Source organism: Molothrus aeneus, chromosome 30 (genome assembly GCF_037042795.1).
Source record: "Molothrus aeneus isolate 106 chromosome 30, BPBGC_Maene_1.0, whole genome shotgun sequence".
NCBI classification, from domain to species: domain Eukaryota; kingdom Metazoa; phylum Chordata; class Aves; order Passeriformes; family Icteridae; genus Molothrus; species Molothrus aeneus.
The window spans coordinates 1905424-1930293 of record NC_089675.1 but is presented as its reverse complement, the minus strand read 5'-3'; the positions used below and the strand labels follow the sequence as shown (position 1 = coordinate 1930293).

General features: G+C 57.3%; 1 protein-coding gene across 5 annotated transcripts in view; it reads right to left on the bottom strand.

Annotated features, from left to right (window-relative positions):
• Positions 1-790: 790 nt before the first annotated feature.
• Positions 791-24870, bottom strand: part of LRP1 (LDL receptor related protein 1) — a 117511-nt gene continuing 93431 nt past the window's right edge. For 4 of the 5 annotated variants that reach the window (XM_066567613.1, XM_066567615.1, XM_066567614.1 and 1 more), the window contains exons 62-89: positions 24699-24847; positions 24144-24237; positions 23746-23862; positions 23544-23663; positions 22847-22969; positions 21766-21891; positions 20847-20963; positions 17968-18074; positions 17728-17860; positions 16543-16662; positions 15296-15418; positions 13287-13430; positions 13071-13205; positions 12053-12172; positions 11308-11579; positions 10233-10411; positions 9942-10048; positions 9623-9739; positions 9355-9531; positions 8686-8826; positions 7818-7991; positions 6900-7061; positions 5385-5559; positions 4750-4854; positions 4492-4556; positions 3476-3563; positions 3241-3385; positions 791-2161 (exon numbers count right to left, since the gene is read on the bottom strand). In XM_066567613.1, the coding sequence (XP_066423710.1) occupies positions 2021-2161; positions 3241-3385; positions 3476-3563; positions 4492-4556; positions 4750-4854; positions 5385-5559; positions 6900-7061; positions 7818-7991; positions 8686-8826; positions 9355-9531; positions 9623-9739; positions 9942-10048; positions 10233-10411; positions 11308-11579; positions 12053-12172; positions 13071-13205; positions 13287-13430; positions 15296-15418; positions 16543-16662; positions 17728-17860; positions 17968-18074; positions 20847-20963; positions 21766-21891; positions 22847-22969; positions 23544-23663; positions 23746-23862; positions 24144-24237; positions 24699-24847 (3776 nt within the window). In that variant the 3' untranslated portion in view covers positions 791-2020. Of the gene's footprint in view, positions 2162-3240; positions 3386-3475; positions 3564-4491; positions 4557-4749; positions 4855-5384; positions 5560-6899; positions 7062-7350; positions 7461-7817; positions 7992-8685; positions 8827-9354; positions 9532-9622; positions 9740-9941; positions 10049-10232; positions 10412-11307; positions 11580-12052; positions 12173-13070; positions 13206-13286; positions 13431-15295; positions 15419-16542; positions 16663-17727; positions 17861-17967; positions 18075-20846; positions 20964-21765; positions 21892-22846; positions 22970-23543; positions 23664-23745; positions 23863-24143; positions 24238-24698; positions 24848-24870 lie in introns of those variants that run through there. The other variant, XM_066567617.1, reaches the window with a different exon arrangement.

Here is a 24870-nt window from a genome sequence, read left to right as displayed (position 1 = left end):
GACACTGGGGGACATGGGGGACACTGGGGGTACTCAGGGGACACGGGGACACAGAGGGGATATGGGAGATGCTCAGGAGACATGGGGGACACTCAGGGGATATGGGGAACACATGGGGGGACATGGAGGAGACAGAGGGGGGACATGGGGGACACTGGGGGGACATGGGGGGCACTCAGGGGACATGAGGGACACAGTGGGGGACATGGGGGACACTCAGGGTGGGCTTACGGGGGGAATCCATGGGGGCGGACAGGTGGGACACGGAGGGGGTGACACGGAGGGGGTGACACGGGGGGGGACATGGAAGGGAACACATGGGGGGGACACAGAGGGGGTGACACTGTGGGGGACACATGGGGGGACACGGGGGGGGTCACACTGGGGGGGACACGGGGACGCGCGCGCTGCCCCCCCTGCCCCGTTCTCGATGGCGGTGTCGCCACCTGGTGGCGGCTCCCGGGACTGCGCGCGCCGCCGGCGCCGCCGGTTCCCCCATTCCCCGTTCCCCGTTCCCCATTCCCCGTTCCCGGTTCCCCAATCCCCGTTCCCCTCTCCCCATTCCCCATTCCCCTTTCCCCCTTTTCCCATTCCCCATTCCCCTTTCCCATCTTCCCCTTTCCCCACTCCCTGTTCCCCATTCCCAGTTCCCCATTCCCCTTTCCCCATTCCCATTCCCAGTTCCCCATTCCCCGTTCCCCATCCCCATTCCCATTCCCCATTCCCAAAAATGCCCCCCCCACCCTCCCGCCCCCCTCTCCCGCCCCCCTCTCCAACCATCAGCCCGCGCTTCACTTTTTAAAAATTTTATTTATAACAATATCTGTTTTGTTTAGTTGTAAAGTAATCCAGCAAAAATTATTAAAACATTTCCCCCCAATAAAAGGATGGGGTGTCCCCCCCCCCCGCCCCCCCACATGCGTTTATTTATTTATTTCTACTATAAAAGCTAGGTCATTTCCAGGTTTGTTTGGTTTTTTTTGGTTTTTTGGGGTTTTTTTTGTGTTTTTTAGGTTTTTTTTAATTATTTTTCCTGTTAAAAAATGTGCATGTTGGAGAGCAGGAGAGAGGGAGGGGGCTGAGGGGCTGGGGACCCCCCCACCCCACACCTCAGTGGGGCTGGGGGCTTCATCCTGACCCCTGTAACAGTTGGGGAGGGAATGGGGGAAAGGGAGGCAGAGAGAGGGAGGGGAAAATTGGGAAATTGGAGAGGGAGGGGAGAAGGAAAAAAGGGGAGGGAGAGGAAAATTGGAAAATTGGGGAGGGAGAGGAAAATTGGAAAATTGCGGAGGGAGGGGGGAAGGAAAAAAGGGGAAAATTGGGGAGGGAGGGGGGAAAATTCGAAAATTGGGGAGGGCGAAGGAAAAGAGTGGAGGGGGAAAATGGGGCAAAAAGAGGGGAGGGAGGGGAATGGGGGGAAAAATGGGAGGGAGGGGAATGGGGGGAAAAATGGGAGGGAGGGGAATGGGGCAAAAATGGGAGGGAGGGGAATGGGGCAAAAATGGGAGGGAGGGGAATGGGGCAAAAATGGGAGGGAGGGGAATGGGGGCTGGGGGGGAGCTGCAGGACAAGGGGGAAGCCAAGGAGCAGCAAATTGGAGCGGGGGAAGCAAATGGGGGTCCCTGGGGAGGGGAGCTCTGCCCTTAGGGGGGGTTTGGGAGTGTGTGGGACCCTCCTGTGCCTCCCCTCCAAGCTGTGACCCCTTCCCCAGCTGTGACCCCCATGTGTGTCCCCCCCCTCCACCCCAAACCCCAGCCCCGATGTGTTTGATGGTGAGAGGAGGGAAAAACAAGGAGGAGAAAAGGAGGGGGGGGGGGGGGCGCCCAAATGTAAAGAAATTTCAAAGAAACCAAACCAAAAAAAAAAGCCGGGTCTGGGCCTGAAACCAGGGGTGGGGGAGAAGAGGGGGGAAAAATATACAGGTAATAATACTGCTCACATAGAAAAGTAATAATCCTTCATTTGTACATTTATACAGCGGCTCGTGGCCCCCCCCCCCGGCCCCCTCGTGCCCCCCTATCTATGCCAGGGGGTCTGCAAGGTCGTCGTCCCCCCCCCGTGCCAGCAGCTCCCGTTTCTCGTCCGTGCTGGCCAGGGAGTTGCGGCTGTTGTGGGCCCCCATGTAGAGCGTGGCGTACACGGGGTTGGTGAAGTTGGTGGGCTGCAAAAAAAGGGGGGGCAGAAAAGGTGGGAGGGGGTAAGGACATCCCCAAAGCCCCCCCTCAACCCCCCCTGGCCAGAAATGCCATCCCTGGGGGTGGGGGGTGCTCCCCACGCTGGGGTCACTCGGGGAGAGCCCCCCATAGATGGGACCTCGTGTTGAAATGGGGCAGCTCTGCTGGCTCTGCCTGCAGCCCCCAGCCCCAAAACCTCTGTGGCTCCTCAGAGCCCCCAGCCCCAAAATCCGAGACCCCTCAGAGACCCCAAAGCCTTTGAGAGCCCTCAGAGACCCCAAAGCCTTTGAGAGCCCTCAGAGCCCCCAACCTCAAAATCTTTGAGACCCCTCAGAGACCCCAAAGCCTTTGAGAGCCCTCAGAGACCCCAAAGCCTTCGAGAGCCCTCAGAGCCCCCAACTTCAAAATCTTTGAGACCCCTCAGAGACCCCAAAGCCTTTGAGAGCCCTCAGAGACCCCAAAACCTTTGAGAGCCCTCAGAGACCCCAACCAAAAACCTTTGAGACCCCTCAGAGACCCCAAAGCCTTTGAGAGCCCTCAGAGACCCCAAAACCTTTGAGAGCCCTCAGAGCCCCCAACCCAAAGCCTATGAGAGGCCTCAGAGCCCCCCAACCCCAAAACCTTTGTGAACCTTCAGAGCCTCCCAGCCCCAAAATCTGAGACCCCTCAGAGACCCCAAAACCTTTGAGACCCCTCAGAGTCCCCCAACCCAAAACCTTTGAGATCCCTCAAAGCCTCTGCAACCCCTCAGACCTCCCAGTTGAGACCCTCAGAGACCCATCAGCCCCAAAATCTGAGACCCCTCAGAGACCCCAAAGCCTTTGTGACCCCTCAGAACCCCCCAGCTCCAAAACCTTTGTGACCCCTCAGAGCTTCCCAATCCAAAACCTTTGAGATCCCTCAGACTCAATTGAGAATCCCTCTGTCTCCCAACTGAGACCCTCAGAGACCCATCAGCCCCAAAACCCCTCAGAACCCCCCTTGAGAGCCACAGCAACGTGCCCCCCACCCCAGCACGTGTCCCCCACTTTGGGCAGGACCCTGCAGAGCCCCCAGCCCCTCTCACCTTGTCGGGGTCCAGGGCAAAGTCAGCATCCAGCAGCTCCCCCACGTCGTCATCGGGCTCCCCCTCGTACATTTTGTACGTGGGGTTCCCAATCTCCACGTTCATGGCACCGTTGGTCATCCTCTGGTGCTGGAAGCCCTTGGCACTGAGGTTTGAGGGGGGCACAGGGTCAGTGACACCCCCAGGGTGTCCCCAAACCCTCGAGGAGCCCCCCCTGTCCATGGGCATCACTCACCCTTTAATTCTCCATTTGTACCACACAAAAGCCACCACGGTGAGGAGGATGAGGAGCAGCAGGATGGGGATGACGATGGAGGCTGTTCCTGAGGGAGGAAGGCACTCAGAGCCCTGGGGACATGTGGGGCAGCCTGGGCTGGGCCTGTCCCCCCCTTTTCACCAGAGAACGGGGGGCAGGAGGTGCTCAGGGGCAATAAACCCATGGGAGCGGTGTGGGGTGGAAATGGGGTCACACAGTGCCCCTAAATTAACCTGACCCCCAAAATAACCCTGGGAGTGGTGTGGGATGGAAATGGGGTCACAGAGTGCCCCTAAATTAACCTGACCCCCAAAAACCCATGGGTGAGGTGTGGGATGGAAATGGGGTCACACACTGCCCCAAGATTAACCTATATCCCCCCAAAATAACCCTGGGTGTGGTGTGGGGTGGAAGGGGGGTCACACACTGACCCCAAATTAACCTGACCCCCAAAAAACGCCCTGGGTATGGCATGGAAGGGGGGGGTCACACACTGCCCCCCAATTAATCTGCCCCCCAAAAATCCCCTGGGTGTGGCGTGGGATGGAAAGGGGGTCACACAGTGCCCCCCAACAAAGTGCCTGACAAATGCCCTGGGTTTGGTGTGGCATGGAAGGGGGGGGGGTCACCCACTGTCCCCCACTTAACCTGCCCCCCAAAAACCCCCCTGGGTATGGCATGGAAGGGGGGGGTCACACATTGTCCCCCACTTAACCTGCCCCCCAAAACCCCCCTGGGTGTGGTGTGGGATGGAAGGAGGCGTCACACAGTGCCCCCAAATTAACCTGCCCCCCAAAAACCCCCCTGGGTGTGGTGTGGGATGGAAGGGGGGTCACCCACTGCCCCCACATTAATCTGCCCCCCAAAACCCCCCTGGGTGTGGTGTGGGATGGAAGGGGGGGTCACACAGTGCCCCCACATTAATCTGCCCCCCAAAACCCCCCTGGGTGTGGTGTGGCACGAACGGGGGGTGCCACCCAGTGCCCCCCACTCACGGCTGCTCTGCTGCTCGCCCACCACCAGCTCCTCGCAGCGCGGGCCCGTCCTGCCCGCGGGGCACCTGGGGGAGAGCAGCAGGGAGAGCACCGGGATTAGCGGGGCAGGGCCATGCAGGGAGGGAGGGAGGGACAGCAGCACACGGAGCTGGGGTCGGGCCGGGGCGGGGACACAGATTTGGGGCGTGTCAGTGACGTTTGGAGGGACAACGAGCCCCTCTGAGCACCCCCATCCCGTGTGCCCCCCTCCTCTCTTACTGGCATTCTGGCAGCTGGGTCTTGTCGCTGATGGAGCAGGTGCCACCGTGCAGGCAGAAATTGTCACAGGTCAGGCAGCTCGGGGCTATCTTCCCATCGGGGCAGCTGGGGGGGCACAGGGGATCAGCCCCACGGGTACCACCAGGCTGCCCTGTGCCCTCCCTGGGGTGCTCTGTGCCATCCCTGGGGTGCTCTGTGCCATCCCTGGGGTGTTCTGTGCCATCCCTGGGGTGCTCTGTGCCATCCCTGGGGTGCTCTGTGCCCTCCCTGGGGTGCTCTGTGCCATCCCTGGGTGTTCTGTGCTACTCCTGGGGTGTTCTGTGCCATCCCTGGGGTGTTCTGTGCCTCCTTTGGGTGTTCTGTGCCTCCTTTGAGTGTTCTGTGCCCTCCCTGGGTGTTCTGTGCCCCCTCATCCCCTCAGGACTCAGCTCTGGGCTCATCCCACCCCTGGGACACCAGGATGGGCTCTGGGGATGCACTCAGACACATCCACCTCCTCCTCATCCTCCCAGATTTACCCACCCTGTATTACCCACCCAGACTCTATCCCTGCCATAGAGGAACAGATTTTTCTGGTTTTCCCTGTGCCCACCACCCCTTTTCCCCCCCTCCAGCTGCACATTCCCAACACCTACATGCAGGAAACCTCTCCACTCTGCTTGTTGATGTTGCACTTGCCCTCCTGGCACCGGGAGCACTTGTTCTCCTGGCACTGGGCACCCTCAAACTGAGGGGGGCAGCGGCACTGCTTGGCACCACTGGCTGTCATCTGGCACACGCCGTCGTTCTCACAGTAATCAAAGCACTGCCCTGGGGAGGGGGCACAAGGGGGTCAGGGTGGGCAGCTGGTGGTGCCAGTGCTCCATGGAGGAGCAGCCAGCCCCACAGAGCATCCCAGCAAAGAGGGGGACGTGCAAATCCAGTCCCATGGGTGCTGCTCCCAAATGGAGGGGGAGATGGGAGCCCAAGCCCTGATGGTGTCCCCAGAGGGGACACAGAGGGTGGGAAAAACACAGAAGAGGGTTGGGAACCCAACACTCTGGCATTGTCCCCAGAGGTCTGTCCCCAGACATCCCCAGGTGAGGGACACCCACCCTTCTGTCCCCAGACATCCCCAGGTGAGGGACACCCACCCTTCTGTCCCCAGACATCCCCAGGTGAGGGACACCCACCCTTCTTGTCCCCAGACATCCCCAGGTGAGGGATACCCATCCTTCCAACATCTTCCACTGCTGTCCCCAGGTGTCCCCAACTGAGGGACACCCATCCTTTTAATGCCCCCATTGTTGTCCCCAGACATCCCCAAATGAGTGACACCCATGTTCCCAACTCCCCCATTACTGTCCCCAGACACCCATAGATGAGTGACACCCATCCTTCCAACATTGCTGTCCCCAGATGTCCTCAGGTGAGTGACACCCATCCTTTTAACGCCCAAATTGCCCCCAGACATCCCCAAATGAGGAACACCCATCCTCCCAGTGCCCCTGTGCTGTCCCCCAATGTCCCCAAATGAGGGACACCCATCCTCCCAACTCCCCCACTGCTGTCCCCACACAGGTGAGTGACACCCATCCTTTTAATGTCCCCATTGTTGTCCCCAGACATCCCCAAATGAGTGACACCCATGTTCCCAACTCCCCCATTACTGTCCCCAGACACCCACAGATGAGTGACACCCACCCTTCCAACACCCCTTCCAACATTGCTGTCCCCAGATGTCCTCAGGTGAGGAACACCCACCCTTTTAACACCCAAATTGTCCCCACACACGCCCAAATGAGTGACACCCATGCTTTTAATGTCCCCACTGTCGTCCCCAGACACCCCCAAATGAGGGACACCCATCTTTTTAACGCCCCCATTGTTGTCCCCAGACACCCACAAATGAGGGACACCCATCCTTTTAATATCCCCACTGCTGTCCCCAGACACCCCCAAATGAGGGACACCCATCCTCCTGACTCCCCCATTACTGTCCCCAGACATCCACAGATGAGTGACACCCATCCTTCCAACATTGCTGTCCCCAGATGTCCTCAGGTGAGGAACATCCATCCTTTTAACGCCCAAATTGTCCCCAGACACCCCCAAATGAGTGCCACCCACCCTCCCAGTGCCCCCAGCCGTGTCCCAGCAGTGTCACTCACGGTACTGGCAGCGGTCCCCGATGAAGGAGGGCAGGCAGCGGCAGCTGGGCTGGTTGCCCTGGTTGACGCTGCAGCTGCCGTTGTGCTGGCAGTAACCCGAGCACACCTGCTGGTTACACCTGGGCCCCGTGAAACCCGTGGGGCAGCGGCAGGTCGGCATTCCTGGGGAGAAAAAACCCCTTAGAGCCACTGAAGGAAGGTCAGGACAGACGGACACGAGAGGTCTCTGAAGCCAGAGTGCGGAATTTGGGGTTTATTGCAAAGGGCCAAGTGCAGGGACCTGCCTGGAGCTGCCAGGCACAGCTCAGAGCAGGCTCAAAGAGGGAGAGAGAGGTAAAGAGGATGAGAGAGTGAGGTTCCCATTATAAATCTTCTTCTGGTCATGGAACTTGGGGTTTATTGCAAAGGGTCTGGGTGCAGGGAGCTGCTGGGAACTGCTAGCCACAGCTGGAGCAGGCTCAAGGAGTTAGCTCCACTGTAAGAGTGGTCGGGACAGATGGACACAGAGATCTCTACACCTGGGCCCCATGAAACCCGTGGGGCAGCGGCAGGTCGGCATTCCTGGGGAGAAAAAACCCCTTAGAGCCACTGAAGGAAGGTCAGGACAGATGGACATGAGAGGTCTCTGAAGCCAGAGCGCGGAATTTGGGGTTTATTGCAAAGGGCCAAGTGCAGGGACCTGCCTGGAGCTGCCAGCCACAGCTGGAGCAGGACTGAGAGAGGGAGAGAGGTAAAGAGGATAAGGGAGTGAGGTTCCCATTATAAATCTTCTTCTGGTCGTGGAACTTGGGGTTCATTGCAAAGGGCCAAGTGCAGGGAGCTGCCTGGAGCTGCCAGCCACAGCTGGAGCAGGACTGAGAGAGGGGGAGAGAGCTAAAGAGGTTGAGAGAGCGAGGTTCCCTGACCCCCCTGGCTCACCTGAGGGGGAGGCAGCGCAGGTGCCCCCGTTCTGGCAGAAGCCTGAGCACTGGTTGATCTGGCACCTGTCCCCGCTGTAGTGGGGCTGGCAGCGGCACTTTGCCTGCTTGCGGGCGTTCAGGAAGCAGCTGCCACCGTTCAGGCACTCCAGGTCACACGTGTCAGTGGTGGGCACTGCCAGGGAGGGGTGAAAAAAATGTGAGAAATATGAAAAATGTGTATTTTATGCTTGTTTTTTGGCGAATATTCAAGTGAATGTTATATGTGCTGTGTTAGAAAGTGATGGTGTGTTAATTTTCTCAAGTAGTGTGGTGGAGTTATATAAATATAAATATAAATATAAATATAAATATAAATATAAATATAAATATAAATATAAATATAAATATAAATACGATATATAGATAGATATATAGATATAAATATAGATATAAATATACCTAAATATAAATATAGGATATAAGATATAAGATATAAGATATAGATATATAGATATAGATATAAATATAGATATAAACATACCTAAATATAAATATAGGATATAAGATATACAATATAGATATATAGGATATAAGATATAAGATATAGATATATAGATATAGATATAAATATAGATATAAACATACCTAAATATAAATATAGGATATAAGGTATAAGATATAGATATATAGATATAGGTATAAATATAGATATAAACATACCTAAATATAAATATAAATAAGATATAGATATAGATACAGATACAAAGGCACAGAGGCACAGAGGCACAGAGGCACAGAGGGGATGGAAGTGAGCAGGGCTGCGCTGGCAGGACCCAACCTCCCCCTTCATCCTCATCCTCATCCTCTGCTCCTCTGGTGTCACCTACCTACAGGGGACACGGTGGGCGAGGGGACAACCACACAGGTGCCATTGTCCAGGCGTTTCCCGTTGGGGCAGGTGCACACGGGGCCACTGGGGCTGAGCAGGCAGAGCCACTCGCACTTCTTACGGTCACAAGGGTTGGTCACTGCAGGAGGAGAGGGCACAGATGGTGAGGACAGAGAGGTGGTGACAGTGTGGTGACCCACAGCCCTTCTTGCTCCTCTAGGACATTCCCCTCCACAGCTCTGTGCTGTGCTATCCATGCCCTGAGGTCACCACCTGCCCAGCTGGACTCACCAACCCCTTGCTCTGCCCACCCAGACACCCCCACTCTGGGTAAGGACTTGGGGGTCTGAGTCCCCTCAGACTCAATGCAGGAGGAGAGGGCACAGATGGTGAGGACAGAGAGGTGGTGACCCACAGCTCTTCTTGTTCCACACCACCTCCAAAGCTCTGTGCTGTGCTCTCCATGCCCTGAGGTCACCACCTGGCCAGTTGGACTCCCCAAACCCACTTCAGCAACCCCTTGCTCTGCCCACCCAGACACCCCAACTTTGGGCAGGAACTTGGGGGTCTGAGTCCCCTCTTCCCAAGCTCTACCAACACCTCCCTCACCCCCTGGCACCTCCCCACCACCCCAGGAGCAGGGTGGGGGTCCCAGGCCCTCACCCACCCTCTGGCTGCTTGTACTGGTGGTAGAGCACGACGTCGGTGGCGTGGTTGAGGCCGGATGTCAGGTTGGTGACAGGCTTCTGCCCGAACTTGTGGATCTTGAAGATGCGGTTGTTGATGTAGGTGACGCCGTAGATGTAGTCCTCAAAGATGTCAATGCTGAACGGGTGGCTCAGCCCTGAGAAAGCCAGGAGAAGACACGTGGAGGCAGGGATTTGGGGATTTGGGGTGGGTTCTGAGGCCAGGGACCCCCATGGGACACCCCTTACCCTTCTTGTTGTCGATGGCCACCACAGGGTCGGTGCCGTTGAGGCGGATGCTGCCGATGACGGAGAGCTTGGCATCGGCCCAGTACAGCCTCTCGTTGTGGTAGTCCACAGCCAGACCTGAGGGGACACAGCCCTCAGTGAGCCCCCAGTCCTCCCCAAGCCCCTCCTGAGCAGCTGACCCATAGAGCAGCACTGCCACTACCCCTATACCCTTCTGCCATGGGGCTCCAAGCCCTCAGAACAACCCTCCCCAACACAAATGGTTGGACGTGTCCCCATCGTGGCTTTTGTCCCCCCTCCTGTCACCTGTCTCTCTCACCTGTTGGCCACTGGATGTTGTCCTGCACCAGGGTCTCCCGCAGCGTCCCATCCATGGCAGCTGTCTCAATCTTGGGGTGATTGCCCCAGTCTGACCAGTACATCGTTCTGTAAGGACACAGGCAGGTCATTCCCAGGGGAACAGGACAGCCCGATGACCAGGGAGGAGAAACCCTCCCACACCATCCCCATGGCATCCTGGAGTCACCAGGCAACTCAAGAAGACACAGAGAGTGACCCTGGGACACATGGGTGGTGAGGTGAGTGCTGTGAGGGCTGGGAAGTCCCTCACCCCCTTAGTGGATCCACCACGATGGCGTGGGGCTCGTCGATCATCCCCGAAATCAGCGTCTTGCGGTTCTCGCCCTTCATCTGCGCCACCTCGATGACGTCCCGCCCCGAGTCCGTCCAGTAGATGTTCCCGGCCACCCAATCGATGGCGATTCCCCTCGGCATCTTCAGCCCTGAGATCTGTGTGGGGCAGTGTTGCAGTGTGATGCATTAGCCTGTCTCAGTCATCCCGGTTCTTTCCCCAGGTGTGCCAATCACCTCTCCCTTCCCCTCCCTTGCCCCTGCTGGGTGCTGTCTGTCAGTCTTGGCATTCCAGAAAGGGCCTCGTGTGATTGGTGAAGTTCAAAAGATGCCTCTCAGCCCTGGGGGGACATTGGGCCATCCAGGTGTCCTTTGTCCCCTGAGACTTCTCCCCCTTACCTGGTTGGTGGCTCCCTACCCCTTCCCTGCCCCTCTCCCTGGGGTTAAAAGACACAGCAAGCACACAGTTTCTTTGTTCTGTTGGAGCTGGTGCTGCATTCAGAGGCTTGTGGGCCAGGAATAAAGTTCTGGATCCAAACCCTCCAGCAGAACTTGACTCCTTTCCTTCACCATCACATTAAAGCTTCTCCACCAGAGGTAAACCTGAGCTCCTGCAAGCCTGGACTTGTCCCAAGCACCCAGCTGCAATATCCAGTCAGCCAAAAGTGTCTCTGAGGTGAAACCACCACAGCTGCTGCCTTTGGTCAAGCAGCAAGGGCCAGACGAGCCCAGGCACGTCCCATTTGGCAATACTGGTATTTAATTCCAATATATTGGCACCCAATGTGAGGCAGCTCCATCCTGGGGCTGGATCAGTCAGGAAAGAGACCCCTGAGGTGGCACCCTCACTTTTGCTGCAATATCCAGCCAGCCAAAGGTGCCTCTGAGGTGAAACCACCACAGCTGCTGCCTTTGGTCAAGCAGCAAGGGCTGGGCAAGTCCAGGCACGTCCCATCCAGCTATATTGGGATTTAATTCCAATAGGGCAGAGTGGGGACAGTGAGAGGAGAGGAAACCACCACCCATCCCTCCATGCCCTGGCAGAGCTCGCTCACGTTCAGGTGGGTGACGCCGCCGTCGATCTGGCGCCGGTTGCGGTTGGAGGCGGTGGAGGCGGAGGAGGAGGCAGGCAGCTCCCGGTAGGAGATCCTGCCCGTGTGCCAGTTGGTCCAGTAGATCTTGTTGCCCTTGACGTAGATGTCCATGGCGTCGATGCGCACGTTCTCGTCGCCCTGGAAGGCCGGCTCGTAGGCTGAGTTGGGGTTGAAGGGGTACATGCTCCTGATCTTGTTGTCATCTGCGATGTAGAGGATCTGGTGCTCGGAGCCTGAAGAGGAAGAGGAGGAGGAGGAGGAGAGGTTGGCATGGGCTGGATTGGGAACAGGGGATCAGCCAGGAGTGGGGATCTCCTGATCTTGTAGAGGATCTGGTGCTCGGAGGCTGAAGAGGAAGAGAAGGAGGAAGACGAGGATGAGGAGGACAAGGAGGATGGGCAGAGCTGCATTCCATTTGGGTCTGTGGGGTCTCTGTGGGGTCTGTGAGGTCTCTGTGGCGTCTTTGGGATTCATTGGGATCTGTGCGGTCTCTGTGGAGTCTGTGGGACTCAATGGGATCTGTGGGGTCTCTGTGGGGTCTCTGTGGGGTCTCTCTGGGGTCTTTGGGACTCAATGGGATCTGTGGGGTCTCTCTGGGATCTGTAGAACTCAATGGGTGTGAGGGGAAAGCAAAGGATTCCCACAGGAGCTCTGGGGGGGCCTTGGGCACACACAGAACCCACGTGGGTCCCTGTTCCCTCCTGACCTTCTGCCTTGCACATGTTGTCCGTCTTCATGAAGTTCTTGGCGCAGCTGCAGACGTGGGAGCCCTTGGTGTTGTTGCAGAGCTGGGAGCAGGTCCCAAAGCGCAGGCACTCATTGATGTCTGGGCAGGGGGAGGTGGGATCAGGGGGAGAACCAAAGGCTGCCCCCACAGACCCCAACTCTGCCCCAAGGACACCATCCCTGCCACCCAAGCCCCATCCCAGCTGTGAAATCGCATCTCACTGGTAAAAACCAAACCCTACAGCCCGATCCTGAGGCCTCTCCAGCAGCAGCAGGAAGCACCTTGGCAAAAATTCTTGTCTGGAACCTTCTGGAATCCTCTACAGCAGGTGCAGTGGGAGGTGGACTGGGACTGGACAAAGTGGGCCTTGTCCCCACACATGGTGGTGTTGGACACAGTGGGCCTCATCCCCAACATGGTGGTGTTGGACACAGTGGGCCTCATCCCCAACATGGTGGTGTTGGACACAGTGGGCCTCGTCCCCACACATGGTGGTGTTGGACACAGTGGGCCTCATACCCACACATGGTGGTGTTGGACACAGTGGGCCTCATACCCACACATGGTGGTGTTGGACACAGTGGGCCTTGTCCCCACACATGGTGGTGTTGGACACAGTGGGCCTCATCCCCAACATGGCGGTGTTGGACACAGTGGGCCTCATCCCCACACATGGTGGTGTTGGACACAGTGGGCCTCGTCCCCACACATGGTGGTGTTGGACACAGTGGGCCTCATACCCACACATGGTGGTGTTGGACACAGTGGGCCTCATACCCACACATGGTGGTGTTGGACACAGTGGGCCTTGTCCCCACACATGGTGGTGTTGGACACAGTGGGCCTCATCCCCAACATGGCGGTGTTGGACACAGTGGGCCTCATCCCCACACATGGTGGTGTTGGCCATCCCAGCCCCATCCCAGCTGTGAAATCACATCTCACTGGTAAAAACCAAGCCCCACAGCCCGATCCTGAGCCCTCTCCAGCAGCGTACCTTGGCAAAAATTCTTGTCTGGAACCTTCTGGAATCCTCTACGGCAGGTGCAGTAGGAGGTGGAGTTGGACTGGACGCAGTGGGCCTCATCCCCACACATGGTGGTGTTGGTCTTGCAGTCGTATGACTTGTGCTCTGTGGTGGGACACGTGTGTCACATGCGTGTCACAGCGAGTTCCCCCCAGTCCCCACCAGGCCCCCAGCTCCCCCACCCACCTTGGGAGCAGGATTCCTCATCAGAACCATCTCCACAGTCATTGAAGAAGTTGCAGCGGAGGTTGGCACTGATGCACTTCTTGTTCCCACACTGGAACTCATTCTTGTCCTCGCTGCAGTTCTTGGGCTTGGCCGTGGGTGACTCTGAGGGTGAGGGACAGCAGCTGTGACCCCCATCCCCATGGGACCCTCTGGGAGCAGGCAGGGACTTGGGACCCTGCATCCACACCCTGATTTTGGGAGGAAAGACCAAAAGCCAACCCCAACACCTGATTTTGGGAGGAAAGACTGGGAAAAGCCAGCCCCAACACCTGATTTTGGGAGGAAAGACCAAAAGCCAACCCCAACACCTGATTTTGGGAGGAAAGACTGGGAAAAGCCAACCCCAACACCTGATTTTGGGAGGAAAGACCAAAAGCCAACCCCAACACCTGATTTTGGGAGGAAAGACTGGGAAAAGCCAACCCCAACACCTGGGCTGAACTTTGGGCTCTGGGAGGACCATCCCAAGGGCCACAGTGACCTCCAGGCACCTTGGCCAGGCAGGCTCAGGGCTGTGAGGCTCAGAAAACCACAATGCCTGCCATACTACTGCTTCTCTCCCAGGCTGCCAGTTCCATGCCTTCTGTCTGAATATGCATCACAGTTTCCATGTCCTGATGTGCTGTGAAAGCCATGACACCTCCTGTGGCCAGGAGAGCTGTGAGAATCTGTCCGAATTTTCCCTCATCTGCCTCACGATCGTCATTTGGGGACCACTGAAGAGAAGACCCTCCCTGTCTAGCCCTGTAGGAGAAAGTTACACACGCCAAAGGCCCCGAGACCTGAGAGCACAGTGCTGAGTTATTGTTTTCACAGGTGTTGTTTGCTGTATGCCACACTGAGCCCAATGAGAAGAAGAAGGGGCACCGTGCCCTGTTTGCAACAACAGCCTTGGAAGCTGTCCCACCTCTTGGCCTGGCTGGACTTCTCCTGAGTTTCGGGTGGTCCCCCACAGCAGACCCTCACCTGTTTTACAACCACCATGACAGACACACTGAGATATGAGGAGCCTCTCCATCAAGGACTGAGACACGAAACCCCCATGTGAAAAGGCCCCTCTGCTCCTTCCAAGGACTGAGACATGAAACCCCCATGTGAAAAGGCCCCTCTGCTCCTTCCAAGGACTGAGACATGAAACCCCCATGTGAAAAGGTTCCTCTGCTCCTCCCAAGGACTGAGACATGAAACCCCCATGTGAAAAGGCCCCTCTGCTCCTCCCAAGGACTGAGACATGGAACCCCCATGTGAAAAGGCCCCTCTGCTCCTCCCAAGGACTGAGACATGAAACCCCCATGTGAAAAGGCCCCTCTGCTCCTCCCAAGGACTGGGACTGAAACCCCCAGCCCGGGGGAGGTGTGTGGGGGAGGCAAGCTGACCAAAGCGAGATGTTTGCCTGCAGATTGTGACCACTGGACCAAGAAGACAATGGCTCTCGTTTACTGCTGAGAGCATGGATTACCTGTTACATCTATTCCTTATTGTATCTGTTTCCCCCCAACTCACAATTTTCAATAGAATTATAATAATAAAAAGCTCTGAGTCAGCCAGAGATTTTGAGATCTCCCCAACATAACAGGGGATCCTCAGCTGGACTGGACCAAAAGACTTTGTCTCTACGTTTGGTAGCTATATCTATACCCCCTTTTTCTCTCTTTCTCTTTTTTTTTCTCTCCCTTAATCCCTCTATCACATTTTGCTGTGGTCATTCAATAAAGGTGCATTTGTTTTGATTATCACTGCAAACCCCCTGTGCCGCGTGGGTTCTTTTTGCACCCTGAGATCAAATCCACGAACCCCGTTCGTAAGGACGGATCGGAACAAGAGCACACCAAGGAGTCGGGCAGCACAAACGGCAGCAGATGTCACTGGTGTCCTGCCCCCAGTGCTCAAGCAGCACCTTTTGGACACTGAGCAGCATTTCAGAGCTGCAATGGCAGAGCTGAGGGAGAAGAATCAGCCCCACTCACCGCAGTCCTTCTCATCGGTGTTGTCGCCACAGTTGTCGATCCCGTCGCACTGCCGACCGATCCACAGACACACCCGGTCGTTCTTGCAGCGGAACGGTCTGTTGGGGGGACACTGGAATTTCACTGCACCAGCAAACAGAAACAAACGGTGACGGTGAAAGGAGACGCCGGAGCCAGGCTGTCACACATGTCACACGAGCTGCTGCTCGGCCTCTGCCCCCTCTCAGCTCTCCGCTCAGGGCTGTCCCACGCGGCCGAGCGGGCTCCGGAGGCTGAAGCAAAGAGACTGAAGCAAAGACAATCTGGCTGCTGTGAGCCCTCTCCTCACCCAGCCCCTCAATCAGAGTCACTTCCTGTCACAGACATCTTTTATGAAAAATCCTCAGCCCCCTCCCCACCAGCAGCCCCTCAATCAGAGTCACCTCCTGTCACACACACGTTTTATGAAAAATCCTTTCCTTAGGATTTTTTCTCCTGAGAAGCCGAGAGGCCTCAGGAACAAAGTGTAAACAATGATTATCTGCTGCTGTGAAATGCAACAGGTGCATCTGTGATTGGTCTCATAGAGTTGTTTTTAATTAATGCCTAATCACAGTCAGCTGGTTCAGACTCTCTGTCTGAAACAGAAGCTTTTGTTATCATTCTTCTTCTCTCCTTAGCTAGCCTTCTGATGAAATCCTTTCTTCTATTCTTTTAGTATAGTTTTAATATAAAGTTTTAATATAATAGAGTATATATAATATAGTATATATAATATAATATAATATAATATAATATAATATAATATAATATAATATAATATAATATAATATATAATAATTATTAAATATAATATTAAAAATAATGATAAATTAAATTAAAATTAAATTAAAATAAAATTATTTCTAAATTCAATTATAAATATATTCATTATAATTATAAAATTAAAATAATATATTAAATATATTATAAGTATATTATACATTATATTATATTATATATTATAGGTTCTAGATAATATTATAAATAATAATATTATTAAAGTTATTAATAATAATATTAAAAATAATAAATCAAGCCTTCTGAAACACAGAGTCAGATCCTCATCTCTTCCCTCATCCTTGGGCCCCTGTGAACACTGTCACAACCTCCAACCCCTGACCCCCCAGAGGTCCCCCCCAGACTCTCTGGTCCCCCTCTGGTGCTCAGGCTCCAGGAGTGTCCCCCTATCCTGGGCTGTGCGAGGGCTTGGGGGCAGTGTCACTCACAGCACTCCTCGGGATTCTCGTCCGAGTTGTCCCCACAATCGTCCTCCCCGTCACATTTCCAGGCCAGGGGCTTGCACAGGGTGTTGTTGCACTGGAACTCGTCCAGGGGACACGTGCGGACTGTGACAGTGCAAGGGGGACATGTCAGTGCAAGGGGGGAGATGGCAGAGCAACAGGGGACATGGCAGTGCAATGGGGGACATGGCAGTGCAAGGGGGGAGATGGCAGAGCAACAGGGGACATGGCAGTGCAATGGGGGACATGGCAGAGCAAGGGGGACATGGCAGAGCAAGAGGGGACATGGCAGAGCAACAGGGGACATGGCAGTGTAATGGGGGACATGGCAGTGCAATGGGGGACATGGCAGTGCAAGGGGGGAGATGGCAGAGCAACAGGGGACATGGCAGTGCAATGGGGGACATGTCAGTGCAAGGAGGGACATGGCAGAGCAACAGGGGACATGGCAGTGCAATGGGGGACATGTCAGTGCAAGGGGGACATGGCAGTGCAAGGGGGGAGATGGCAGTGCAAGGGGGACGTGTCAGTGCAAGGGGGACATGGCAGTGCAAGGGGGACATGGCAGAGCAACAGGGGACATGTCAGTGCAAGGGGGGATGTGTCAGTGCAAGGGGGGACATGGCAGAGGAACAGGGGATGTGTCAGTGCAAGGGGGGACATGTCAGTGCAAGGGGGACATGGCAGTGCAAGGGGGACATGGCAGAGGAACAGGGGATGTGTCAGTGCAAGGGGAGACATGTCAGTGCAAGGGGGACATGGCAGTGCAAGAGGGGATGTGTCAGTGCAAGGGGGGACACGTCAGTGTAAGGGGGGACATGGCAATGCAGTAGGGGACACATCAGTGCAACAGGGGACGTGTCAGTGCAAGGGGGGACGTGTCAGTGCAACAGGGGATGTGTCAGTGTAAGATGGGACGTGTCACTGCAAGAGGGGACGTGCCAGCTCGTGCTGCCCTCCTGCCAAAACCCCACCCTGGGGCTGCAATTCCAATTTCCAGCATGCACAGGGGGTCTCCAGGCCTGGGGGGTTTCCACGTCCGTGCGTGCTCCAGAGTGGGACACACACACACAGAGGTGAGCGCTCCCACCCACAGCAGGGACACAACGACACCAGGACAGGGAGTGGGGGACACCAGCAGCCCCAGGGGACATCCAGCAGTGCCATTACCCCCTGTGCCACAGTTCTCCTCATCGCTGCCATCCATGCAGTCGGCGTCGGCGTCGCAGCGCCAGCGCATGGGGATGCAGTGCCCGTTCTTGCACTTGAACTGGTCAAACTCGCAGCGAGGGGTGCAGTCTTTCTGCAGGGGACAAGCAAGGGACACGGTGGCCATGGCAGGCCCCTGTCCTGCTGCCACAGCCCCAGGGCAGGGGCGCAGGGGGGGAAGTGTCCCCGTCCTGCTCGTACCTCGTCGGAGCCGTCGGCGCAGTCGTGGTCGCCGTCGCATTTCCACCTGCCCGCGATGCAGCGGCCGTTGGCGCAGGAGAACTCGCTCTCAGAGCAGGGCCTGGGTGCTGGGGACAGAGCACAGAGAGTGCCCTGAGCGTGGGGACAGCCTGTGAGGGCAGGGGGTGTCCCTGGCCAGCAGCTGGGGGGGCACAGGGTGACAGGGACACACGGCTGGTGGCACTGGGGACAGGGGGTACAGGCAGAGCTGTGGGAGCTGGCAGAGGGGCACAGCTGGTACCAACTCCCAGCCCCTTCCCAGCCCACTCCCTGTGGGGGTTTTGGGGGACACTGTGGCCACACAGCCTGGCTGTCAGGGCCTGGGTGCTGGGGACAGAGCACAGAGAGTGCCCTGAGCGTGGGGACAGCCTGAGGGCAGGGGGTGTCCTTGGCCAGCAGTTGAGGGGCACAGGGTGACAGGGACAGACGGCTGGTGGCACTGGGGACAGAGGGTACAGTGGGAGCTGGCAGAGGGGCACAGCTGGTACCAACTCCCACACCACTCCCCGTTGGGGTTTTGGGCGACACTGTGGCCACACAGCCTGGCTGTCAGGGCCTGGGTGCTGGGGACAGAGCACAGAGAGTGCCCTGAGTGTGGGGACAGCCTGTGAGGGCAGGGGGTGTGAATTATGAATATATTATATATGATAAATAATATTATAAATAATGATAATATTATTAAAATTATTATTAATAATAATATTAAAAATAATAAATCCAGCCTTCTGAAACATAGAGTCAGATCCTCGTCTCTTCCCTCTTCCCTCCCTGGCCAGCAGCTGGAGGGGCACAGGGTGACAGGGACACACGGCTGGTGGCACTGGGGACAGGGGTACAGGCAGAGCTGTGGGAGCTGGCAGAGGGGCACAGCTGGTACCAACTCCCACACCACTCCCTGTGGGGGTTTGGGGGGACACTGTGGCCACTGAGGCCACTCACTCTCCACAGGGCAGCACCAGCCCCACTGCTGCCCACCCCAGCTGCCCCCCAGGCAGGAGGAACTGCAGCAGTGCCCATCCCTGTGCCCCCTCACAGGGCATGGGGACAGCTCACAGCTCACTGGCACAGCCAGTGCCACATCCAGGAGGATGGCACCTGGCACAGCCGCCCACCTGGGATGGCTTTTGGGACCCTTCCCCTCCCTATAGCCCCCATAGGGGTATTGGGGCACAGGGACCTCCCATTCACGGCACAGGACTGTGGGGAAGAGGGGAACAGGGAGAGGCAGGTGGGGATGGGTTTTGGAGCCAAATCCAAGCCATGCAGAGCCCTGCAGAGCAGCAGGGTCAGACCCTCCCCAGCTGTGCTTCCACGGAGGGAGATGCTGGTGCTGATGCTCAGAAAATCCACCTGGATCGTCCAGTCCCAGCCCCTCTGCCCTCACCTAGAAATTATTGTCTTCATTGGGTTTAGAGAGACTGTAACATGGAATTAAAAGATTTTGGCAGGAACCTACCTCTGAGCGCCCCATAACGACAGTGTGAAAATGGAGAAAAACATAAGATGAAGTGAAATGGCACAAACTCAAAAACACGACGGGAAGTCAACAAAAAAGAAAAACAAAAGCTGCACCCTGAAGAGCTGCAAGATGACAGAGGGACCCAGTGGGCACTGAGGGGTGGGAGAGGGTCTGGCAGCAGACCCTGGTGCCATCTCACAGGGAGTCTGGAACCCTCTGGGTGCTGTGGGGTGGGAGAGGGACGGGCAGCAGACCCTGGTGCCACCCCATGGGCAGCTTGGAACCCTCTGGGTGCTGTGGGGTGGGTCTGGCAGCAGACCCTGGTGCCATCCCATGGGCAGCTTGGATCCCTTTGGGTGCTGTGGGGTGGGACAGGATCTGGCAGCAGACCCTGGTACCACCCCATGGGCAGCTTGGAACCCTCTGGGTGCTGTGGTGTTGGTCTGGCAGCAGACCCTGGTGCCATCCCACAGGTACCCTGAACCCCTCTGTGTGCTGTGGGGTGGGACAGGATCTGGCAGCAGACCCTGGTGCCATCCCATGGGCAGCTTGGAACCCTCTGTGTGTCCCCACCGCCATCCCAGGTGGCACTGCCAGGCAGGGGGTGACACAGGGGGCGATGCTTGGTGGCAAAGCAGGACAAGGTGCCCTCAGGTGACTCTGCTGGGCCCCCCATGCTCCTGCAGGGAGTGTGTTGGGGTCACCCCTTCAGTGTCACTTGTCACCTTTGGGGTGTCTCCTTGGCACAGGGACAGGGTCAGCACTGCCCCAAAGGAGGGCATGGATGGCACAGGGACAGGGACAGGGTCAGCACTGCCCCAAAGGAGGGCATGGATGGCACAGGGACAGGGACAGGGTCAGCACTGCCCCAAAGGAGGGCATGGATGGCACAGGGACAGGGACAAGGTCACCACTGTCCCCAAAGGAGGGCATGGACAGGGGTCAGTGCTGCCCCAAAGGAGGGCATGGATGGCACAGGGACAGGGACAGGGTCACCACTGTCCCCAAAGGAGGGCATGGACAGGGGTCAGTGCTGCCCCAAAGGAGGGCATGGATGGCACAGGGTCAAGGACGGTGCTGCCCCCATGGAAGGCACAGGGACAGGGACAGTGCTGCCCCCATGGATGGCACAGGGTCAAGGACGGTGCTGCCCCCATGGAAGGCACAGGGACAGGGACAGTGCTGCCCCCATGGATGGCACAGGGTCAAGGACGGTGCTGCCCCCATGGAAGGCACAGGGACAGCTGTGTCCTGGCTGTCCTGGCTGTCCTTGTCTCTCCCAACCACCAACCTAACAGCACAGGAGGGGCTGGGGGCCCCAAAGCTGTCCCCTGTGCAGAGCTCCCCCCTGGGCACAGCAGGGGCTGGAGGTGGCACGTACTGCAGCTCTCCTCGTCAGAGTTGTCCCCGCAGTCGTTGTCGTAGTCGCACTGCCAGCGGCCCGGCACGCAGCGGTTGTTCTTGCAGCGGAACTGGTACGGCTCGCACGTGCGCTCGTCTGAGGGGACAATGGGGACAGGTCAGGGACAGGGACAGGGCAGGGACAGGGACAGGACAGGGACAGGGACAGGACAGGGACAGGGAACTGGTACGGCTCACACGTGCGCTCGTCTGAGGGGACAATGGGGACAGGTCAGGGACAGGGACAGGGCAGGGACAGGACAGGGACAGGGACAGAGAACTGGTACGGCTCACACGTGCGCTCGTCTGAGGGGACAGGGACAGGTCAGGGACAGGGACAGAGACAGGGACAGCTCAGGGACAGGGACAGGACAGAGAACTGGTACGGCTCACAAGTGTGCTCGTCTGGGGGGACAGGGACAGGGACGGGTCAGGGACAGGGACAGGGACATGGCAGGGAACTGGTACGGCTCACACGTGCGCTCGTCTGGGTGGACAATGGGGACAGGAACAGGGCTGGGACAGGCCAGGGGTCAGCACTGCTCCACACGATGGAAGGGATGGGACAGGGACAGGGGTCAGCACTGCCTTGTATGACAGGAGGATGGGACAGGGACAGGGGTCAGCACTGCCCCAAAGGAGGGGATGGATGGGACAGGGATAGGGACAGGGTCAGCACTGCCCTGAGCATGGGGAGGGACAGGACAGGGACAGGGACCAGGACAGGGGTCGGCACTGCCCTTGTACCTCCCTCTCACCCAGCCCTGCCCACGCCACCCAGAGAGGAGCAGCTGGAGCTCCTGGGACACCCCAGAGGAGCCAGCCAGCTCCAGGCCAGCCTGTCCCTCAGAGAACAGGGACACAAATGCCACTGGCTTGTCCCCAGGGCCCCTGCTCACCGCATTCCTCCTTGGGCTCATCAGATCCATCCCCGCAGTCGTCCTCCCCGTCACATTTCCAGCGTGCTGGGATGCACCTGCCCGAGTCCTTGCAGCGGAACTCGTCCACACCACAGGTCATCTGGGCTGCAGGGGACAAAAGGGACACAGGACACTGCTCAGGCCTGTGCTGCTCTCTGCAGGGCTGATGGACAGCCTGGAGATGGGTGGGAGCCTGGGGTACTCCTCCCTTTCATGCAGTTCTCCAGGGAGAAGTCAGGGGAGGAGGATCCCAGCAGGACAGAGCCAGCAACAGCATCAGCCACTGCCCACAGGGACTGAGAGGGACTGAGCAGGGAATGAGCAGGGATTGAGTTAGAACTGAGCAGGAACTGAGCAAGGACTGAGTAAGAATTGAGCAGGGACTGGGATAGTACTGAGCAGGGACTGAGCAGGGAATGAGCAGGGACTGGGGTGGAACTGAGCAGGGAATGAGCAGGGATTGGGGTAGAACTGAGGAGGGACTGGGATAGAACTGAGCAGGGACTGAGCAGGGAATGAGCAGGGAATGAGTTAGAACTGAGCAGGAACTGAGCAAGGACTGAGGAGGGACTGAGTAAGAATTGAGCAGGGACTGGGATAGTACTGAGCAGGGAATGAGCAGGGAATGAGCAGGGAATGAGCAGGGACTGGGGTGGAACTGAGCAGGAACTGAGCAGGGATTGAGGTAGAACTGAGGAAGGACTGGGGTAGAACTGAGCAGGGACTGAGCAGGGACTGGGGTGGAACTTAGCAGGAATTGAGCAGGGACTGAGCAGGGACTGGGCTGGAACTGAGCATGAACTGAGTTAGAACTGAGCAGGGACTGGGGTAGAACTGAGCAGGGACTGAGCAGGGACTGAGCAAAGACCAAGGAGGAACCAAGGAGGGACTGAGCAGCGACTGAGGAGGGACCGAGGTCGAACTGGGCAGGAACTGAGCAGAAACAGAGCAGGGACCAAGAAGGGACTGAGCAGGGACCTGCCACCCCTCCAGCACGCAGAGGTGCACAGTGTGGGCATTTTACAGTGGGCAGAGCCCCCTCCCCACACAGGTGCCTTACTGCAGTTAGCAGGTTCATCAGAGCCGTCCACGCAGTCGTTGTCACGGTCACAGACCCAGACCCGGGGGATGCAGCGCTTGGTGATGGCACACTGGAACTGGTTGGGGGCACAGGTCACCTCAGCTGCAGCAGGGAGAAGGGGGGGTCAGGAAAGGCAGCAGGGCAGGCAGGGACAGCCATTCCCTTCCCCAAAAATCAGCCCTGGGGTCGAGAGGTGTGTGGGTGCTCCAGGGATCACAAGGGGCTGGTGTGCTCATGGAGATGGAGCAGAGCCATAAAATGGCCCCAGAAGACTCCAAGCTATGAGGGGACAGGGCAGAGGCCACCAGATCCCTCAGCTGGGCTACAGGCTCAGCCCAAATCCACTTTGAGGGAATTAAGGATTTCATTCCCACTCAGAAAGAGGGCAGAGGCCACCAGATCCCTCAGCTGGGCTACAGGCTCAGCTCAAATTCCACATCAAGGGACTTAAGGATTTCATTCCCACTAGGAAACAGGGCAGATCCCTCAGCTGGACAACAGGCTCAAGGGACTTAAGGATTTCATTCCCACTGGGAAACAGCAGCGGGAACAAAGGGTCTGCAGAGACCAGGGGTACGGAGAAAGCCCTGGCACAACCCAGGGAGCCAAACACCCCAAGAGCCCCTCAATCTGACCCACAGCAGCTCCCAGCTGACCCCCAGAGCCCCCCACTCACGACAGTCCTTCTCATCCTCTCCATCCCCACAGTTGTCCTGCCCGTTGCAGCGGAAGATGCCGGGGATGCAGCGGTTGGTGTTGGTGCACTTGAACTGGCTGGGCAGGCAGACGTGGATGTCTGGGGAAGAGGTGACAGTCAGGGGGGTGACAGGCAGCATCTCCACGCTGTGGAGGGTCACAGGGGGACACAGGGAACCTACCACAGTTGGCCTCATCTGAGTTGTCCTGGCAGTCGTTGTCGCCGTCGCAGATGAAGGCGGGGTTGGTGCAGATCCCTGTGGAGCACTGGAACTGCCCGGGCCTGCACTTGAACTCAGCTGTGGGGTAACACAGGGCCACAGGTTTGCTCTGAGGAACATTCTTAGGGCACATCTCAACCTCAAACCCTCGCTCCACCCCTCTGGTGTCATCTGGACACCCTCTGGACTCAGCATCCAATTCTGGGCTCGGGCCCTGCTCCATGGCACAGATGTGTCCCACTGCTCCCTGAACCCTGTTCTGACTGACCCTGCCCTCCTTGGGGCTGTCCCAACAGCCACCCTGCACACTCTGGGGGATGCTGGGACACGCTGGGGCTGTGTCACCCCCTGGCACTCACGGCAATCCTCCGGCTCGTCTGACCGGTCCCCGCAGTCGTCCTCGGTGTCGCATTTCCACCAGAAAGGGATGCACTTGTCATTCTTGCAGACAAACTGAAGGAGAGAGCAGCTCGTGGGGTGGTTCAGGATGGGGAGGGGGACCCCAAATTTACCCCCAATTTCATCCCCTGTGAGCTGAGCCAAGGGCACTGATCCTGTGCTGTCCCCTCCAGGTATTCCCAAATCCTGACCCAGAGCAAAGCCTTAACCCCACCCAGGCCCTTGGGATTTGAGGAGAGGGGTAAAAGAACATTCCAGAGCTGGAGGTTCTCTGGCTCCACTTCAAACATGAAGTGCCACAGGAGGGAGGTGCTGCCTGCACCCAAACAACACCCCATTACCACCAGGGAGATCATGGCAGGAGGGACACGGGCACGGGGAATACCCAGGCAGGCAGGGACAGGCAGGGACAGACAGGGACAGGAAAGGACAGGCAGGGACAGGAAGGGACAGGAAAGGACAGGAAGGGACAGGGACAGGCAGGGACAGGCAGGGCCAGGCAGGCAGGACCTTACCTGGCTGGCAGTGCAGTTGGACACGCAGGTTTTGCCATCACTGCCCAGGTAGAAGTTGGTGGGACAGGCACACTTGTGCCCCCCACCTGGGGACAGCAGGCAGAGGTTGCTGCAGCCGCCGTTGTTGGTCTTGCAGGGGTGGTTGGGAACTGGGGAGAGCAGGGTGACAACA